Here is a 6,276-nt window from a genome sequence, read left to right on the forward strand (position 1 = left end):
ATTTTGTATCTGTATGTTCAAAATAGTTAAGATAAATACACAGCTGCATTCTCTTGGATTATTGAATAGAGAGATTTGTTCTAATAGTGTTTGTGGATAGGTTATCATGTCTGCATCTTGTACAATGAGTAGCCACTAAAACAACAACACGCACTGTATTAATTACCGAAACTATACTAGTAATTGGGTTTGAAACTGTCTCATTGCTATTTGCTATTTGTTTCTCAAAAAATTATTAAAAAAAGAAAAAGTAGGATTTAGAGTAAAAATAATAATATGAAAATATGTGGCAGTATTCTGATGAATTCCAACAACTCTGTCTGAAAGATAACACTTATTGAATAGTAATATGATTAAAGTTAATTAGCAAATATAATTCAGTAGGCACATATTGACAGCTGTAGGATGGGACTGAACAGCATATATTGCAGGCAGGGATGCGGCAGAGGAGTAGAAGAAGTTCACAGTGGTGGCCGCCCTGGGCTCTGTTTGAATCAGAGCAAGAACAAAAGAGCACATCCTTCATCATACAGAGAGTGTGAACAATACGTGCACCTGACCTAATCTGCTCACCAAGGCTCAAAGACAGAGAATTGAAAAATATTAAATTAGTTTTGATCTCACAAAATAATATATCATGCAGTAATAATGCCAAAATGTCACTTTCTGGTAGATAATTTACAAGACATTGGAAAGTGTGGAGCACAGTGCCTGCTTGGGACAAGCCCTGTTACAGATATTACATTTTGCATTGAAATTATTAATTATTTTTAGAAGATGAAAGAGATATGTGTAAAATATATCATCTCTTGCTATCGAAAGAGTTTTCACTGTTGGCTGCCCTTCATTTCTGTTCCAAATGTCTTTGTCTTTTCAAGATTTCTCTCCTGTTAAGCTCAGAAGGTGACAAGAATCTCTTAGGCATTGATGGGGGCAGAGCCAACCTTGTACTGCACAATTTTCGCCCCATAGATGTCATCCCTATCTGCATGTCTGCAACCTTGACACATTCATTTAACAATATTTTCTCCAGTATTTGGTATTTCAAATTCATGTAGAAATCACAAATATGAAGTAGTTATTGGAGTATTAATGTGTGAGATTATTTTGTCAGAGTAGAAAATATACTAAAAGCCCACCCTAAACATCTCATGCTTTTCCATCTGGTGCACTTTCCTTTATAACTGTAACCATTTTCTTCTATTCATATGGAAGCTAGTAAAGGCCTGTTAGGCCCTCTGTTATGTAACTTGATAAGTGAAACTCCTAAGACCTTGCAGGAATCAGCTCTTGCAAAGATAGATTACAATTTCTTTTTTTATGAGCAGAATATATTTATTGAGAGAAAGAAAGCTCCTGTCCAAGAGAGGGATAGGAGGGGGTCCCGAGCTGGCAGTTCCCCCTAGATTACAATTTCTGAGTCTTTTTATTGACATAAACTATTGCATTAACTTAGATGAGAAAAAAGTTTTCACAGACTATAAGTGTAAAACATGATTTACATGCTTTTTAAGAAATTGTACATGAAGACAGTTAAATATGAGAGACAATAAGAAATTGATCCATGGCTTATATGTGGATGTCATGGCAATATGTCCTACCATGACCAAAATATGAGGCACATTTCCTTTGATGTTTTGGAAGGATATGAATCCCATCCATTATAAATCCTCAAACATAATGCAACTTAACTTCAGTCAGTTTTCACACATAACTCTAGAGCCAGGACACTCAAATTTAGGCTCTCATGATATGAATTCGGGGAGAGAAAAAGCATTCAGTTAATAAGTGTTATTGTCCAGGGTTGGAATCTGATCATGCATACAGGCTTTTCCCTCTGCATTACTGTGCTCTCTTTTCAGGCCTGTGCCAGGCAATTACCAGAATGTTCTGGCCTTCATTTTCGCCATCGAAGAGATCAACAAGAATCCTCATCTTTTACCTAACATATCCTTGGGGTATGAGTTCGATAATATCCTTTATAGTTACTGGAGGATATTAGAGAGTGTCCTTATTTTGTACCCAGGACAAAGTGGGACACCAAACTATAGCTGTGGAACGCAGACTAAGACTATAGCATTACTAACAGCATCACCATGGGCATTTTCTTCTCAAGTTGGACCACTTCTGGAACGCTACAAATTTCCACAGGTGAGGCTGGGTGGATAGGGAAGGATAAAATCATGTCACACTAGTTCACAGTTCCTGATGAAGTTCCAAATATGATGAGTAGATTTACTATGTTTGTCTGTCACACAAAATGTACAGCCTCAAACAGCAACACACTGAGCTTTCTTGATTATCTACATTTTTCTTTATGTTCATCAGAAAGGCTGAGGAGATGAAATTAAAAATTACTTGAAACTATATCTGATCATTTTTTTGCTAAAACAAGACCTTAGGAAGTGAGATGATTAAATAGCCAGCAATAATCATTTTTCCTTCTAGGATTCAGCTGTATGTCTGTATTTCCGCCTGTACCTCAGCTACTTCATGATACACATTATGTGCAAGATTGAGCTTTATGTCAATTTTGCTTGCATAACTTACGATTTTCTTTTCCTTGTAGCTTACCTTTGGCACTTTCAATCCTGAGTTCAGTGACAGTGGCCAGTTTCCTTCTCTCCACCAGGTGGCCCCAAAAGACGCCTCTCTGGCCCTAGCCATGGTCTCCTTTGATGCTTCATTTCAGCTGGACCTGGGTGGGACTGGTCATCACAGAAGGCCAGAATGGTTTCCAGTTCCTTTCAGATGTGAGGGGACAGACGGACAGGAATGGTGTCTGTATAGCATTTGTGACAATGATCTCAAATCCTCTTGTATCATATCTCTCAGTTACAAAACTGAAAAATTTCCTGACTAGAGAAATATCTCTAGTAAATGTGGTGATCATTTATTATGACAGCGATAATCTAAATAATGTCAACCATCAAATAGAGCTCCATCTAGTGACATGGAGAATCTGGGTCACAAATGCACAGTGGGACACAGACCTGGCTGGAAGAAATTTCATCCTGGACTCATTCCATGGAGTCCTCATTTTTTCACACCACCATAAGGAGATTTCTGGTTTTAATAAGTTTATTCAAACAGCGACCCCCTTCAAATACCCAGAAGACACTTTCCTCACTCGATACTGGTTCCAGAACTTCCACTGCTCATTCTCTGCCTCTGACTGTTCCCTGAAGGACTGCATCCCCAATGCCTCCTTGGCATCGCTGCCTTTGAATCGTTTCTACACAGCCATGAGTGCCGGGAGTTTCAACACCTACAATGCTGTGTATGCGGCGGCCCACGCCCTCCAGGAGATGCTTCTTGAACGTGCTCAAATGCAGCTCATAGAAAGTGGGGACAATATGGTGTTCTCTCCCTGGCAGGTAATGTGATTTTTATTGTGAGGCAGGCTGTGTTATCAACATTGTTTGTAGGGCTTTCCAAAGTGCAAAAACAATAAAGAAAATCCTTCAGAAAAGACCAAAAGAGTCTGTACTAATTTTGTTGTTGAGATAAATTTTGGCATGGAAATCAATGAATATCATTGCATTGTTTCAGAAGAATGTTAAAGTTTTAGCTACTTCAGGTTCTTAGTAAATATAGAGTTGTCCCATTCAGCTTTAGAAAAGAATGTGGGACACCGTGTATATTTTTTTGTATACCTCAATGTTAATCACCACAGTGAATATTTTACCTAAGATTGTCACTGTATTCCACAAGCATTATGTTATTGATAACATAAGAGGTTATATACACTCATTTTGCAGGTAGCTGTTGTGGGGACAATCAGAAATATAGGGATTGGAATTTTTTGACTTGTGTATACCATATATTTATATGGGTTTGGTTGAAACAGCTTTTGGAACTAAGTTTTTAGAAACATTGTGCTTTTTTCAGCTTTGATGACACCCTTTTTTGCTGCATCATGTTTCCCTTTAGCCTGGTAGGCAGCAATGTCCTTTACATAATTTCCTTCAGCTTATCAGGCTTCTTCTCATATGGCTGCTTGTCATCTGCTGCAGTATTATTCCACATTTCTCCAAGGTTCTTTGCAACATCACCAATGGAGAGGCCAAGATGTTCTTCTTTGAATTTTGATCAATATTTAGAAGAGAATAAGAAGGCACCAAAGGAGGCCTCTTGGGTGGTTTGAGATTCTAGAACTTCTCTTTTGTTTATCCTTTAGGAGCAATATAAGTTTTCATTTCTCTTTCATAATGAGCCTTGTACACCTTTGCCATGTCTTTAAATTTTCCTTTATCTTTAGCAGACATGGTCTTCCAACTCTCTGAGCACTTCTTAGAAAACTCTGAGAAGTTATGGGCAGCATTTGCGTGCTTCTTCTTGTGTTCCTTTCAGCAAGTTTGCACAAAGAATGCAAGTGATGACATCTTGCTTTTGGGCTTCTTAGGATCTCCTTTGCTCATGTTAGCTTGTTTTCCTCAGTGAGATACAGAGTCGCCCAGTGCCTGTCAGGCTCTCACTTGCCCCGGTGCTGTTTATATGGAGCTCAATGTACTGCCAAAAACATTATAATTCACTGTACTTCATTCAATGCCAAGGTGAATGTTCGACTATGAAACAAAGATAAAAATATTGTATTCTTCCCCACCCAGGTATTGCTTTCTAACATTGCTAGGCAGTTCATGATAGGATTATGCTTCCTTTTCAGCTGCACCCCTTTCTGAAGGACCTCCAGTTTAACTCTCCTGCTGGAGAACAAGTCAATTTAAACAAGAAAGGTAAAGTGGATGCAAAGTATGATATTCTCAACTTTTGGAATTTTCCTGAAGGCCTGAGACTCAGGGTGAAAGTCGGAGAGTTTTCCTCACATGCGCCACCTGGGGAACAATTGGCTTTGTCTGAGGAGATGATACAGTGGGCCATTGGAAGCACGGAGGTATACTGCTAGTAAACATAATTTGAGTCATTAAAACAAATATAATAAATTTGTTGTATATTATCTTCCCCATCCTTGATCAGGAAAACTCACACATAGAATTTAACAATTCACTTTTAAAATTGAACAAATTTCCTATGTATCCTCTTTCTGATATATTTTCATCATTTTTTCAAGAAGTAGACTTTTCAAGACTGGGTGTGGTGGGCCACACCTATAATTCCAGCTCTTGGGAGGCTGTAAACACGTTGATCATTATGAGTCCGATCTAGTAGACAGACCCTGAACAACCTGCAGACCCTGTAGACCCTTCCTAAAAATAGGGAAATAAGTAGATTTTTCAACAAGGCTTTTGTCAATATATTTCAACCATTAAATAAATATGACAGTGCACAAGTATTTTGAATTATGCATTAATACAAAGTTTTTTTCTCTCTACTTGTGAAAGGTGAAGTCACCAACACAAATCTGCTTGTCCTCAGACTCCTTGCTCAGTGTGCAGTGAGAGCTGCACCCCTGGATTCAGGAAATCCCCTCAGGAAGGAAAGGCTGCCTGTTGTTTTGACTGCACCCCTTGCTCTAGGAATGAGATTGCTAATGACACAGGTAAGAGTGACTGCTCTGGAGCAGTTGTCCAGCTCTCTTTTTTCTCTAATCAATCTAAGAAAAGAGTACAATCTGGAACAGAAAAACAAAAGCAAATTATTTCTTCCGCTGTTTAGCAATTTAACTCTGTAGCTATACAGTGTGATAAATCATACTCATCCTTTCCAGAACTGTATTTGAGGGTTTTTTAAAAATTTCCTCTTGCTCTCCAAGGAATGGGATGCAGACACGGTCTATGCCTGTGCTGTATTCTCAGCCATTTGTATTCTGTTACTTTTAGAAAGGTTCTCCATAAATTGCCTAGGCTGACCTAAAACTCGAGGTCCTCCTAGGTGAGAATATAGGCATGTGACACCACAACTGGATTCTATGATTGATTTTTCTACATACAGTGAGAGCATTATGTTCCCAACCAATTATGGTGCACACCTACCATCCCAGTATTCTTGGAGGGTAAAGCACAATAACTCTGAGGTGGAGGCCAGTGTCCTTGTGGCAGATCTAGTGAATAGCTGGGTGAGGACTAATAATGTTTTGGAAGCCTGCTTGTCCATTTGAAAGTATTAGGGGCAAGATGCCCTGAACATTTGACTATAATTCAGAAATACAGTGACAAGAGAAAAATTTCAGTACGGGTTCAGAAAGTGTAAATATAGGGCCCATGAGATATGTCAGTGGTATAAACACCTGTCAGTCAGGTGCAAGGTCCCCAGTTTGATCCCTGATATAGCAGAAAAGAAGAAGAAACAAAAGAGGAAAAAGGAGGAGGAGGAGGA

At 38.8% G+C, this 6,276-nt stretch overlaps 1 protein-coding gene across 1 annotated transcript in view; it reads left to right on the forward strand.

The window, feature by feature from the left end:
* The window catches only part of LOC101591372 (vomeronasal type-2 receptor 116-like), a 52,648-nt gene that overhangs the window by 40,116 nt on the left and 6,256 nt on the right, over positions 1-6,276 (forward strand). Inside the window, 5 exon segments of the mRNA XM_023707435.1 lie at positions 1,863-2,151; positions 2,570-2,674; positions 2,676-3,377; positions 4,667-4,894; positions 5,377-5,500. Coding sequence (XP_023563203.1) covers positions 1,863-2,151; positions 2,570-2,674; positions 2,676-3,377; positions 4,667-4,894; positions 5,377-5,500 — 1,448 coding nt within the window.

This window comes from Octodon degus, unplaced genomic scaffold (assembly GCF_000260255.1).
Source record: "Octodon degus isolate 3935 unplaced genomic scaffold, OctDeg1.0 scaffold00290, whole genome shotgun sequence".
NCBI lineage: Eukaryota > Metazoa > Chordata > Mammalia > Rodentia > Octodontidae > Octodon > Octodon degus.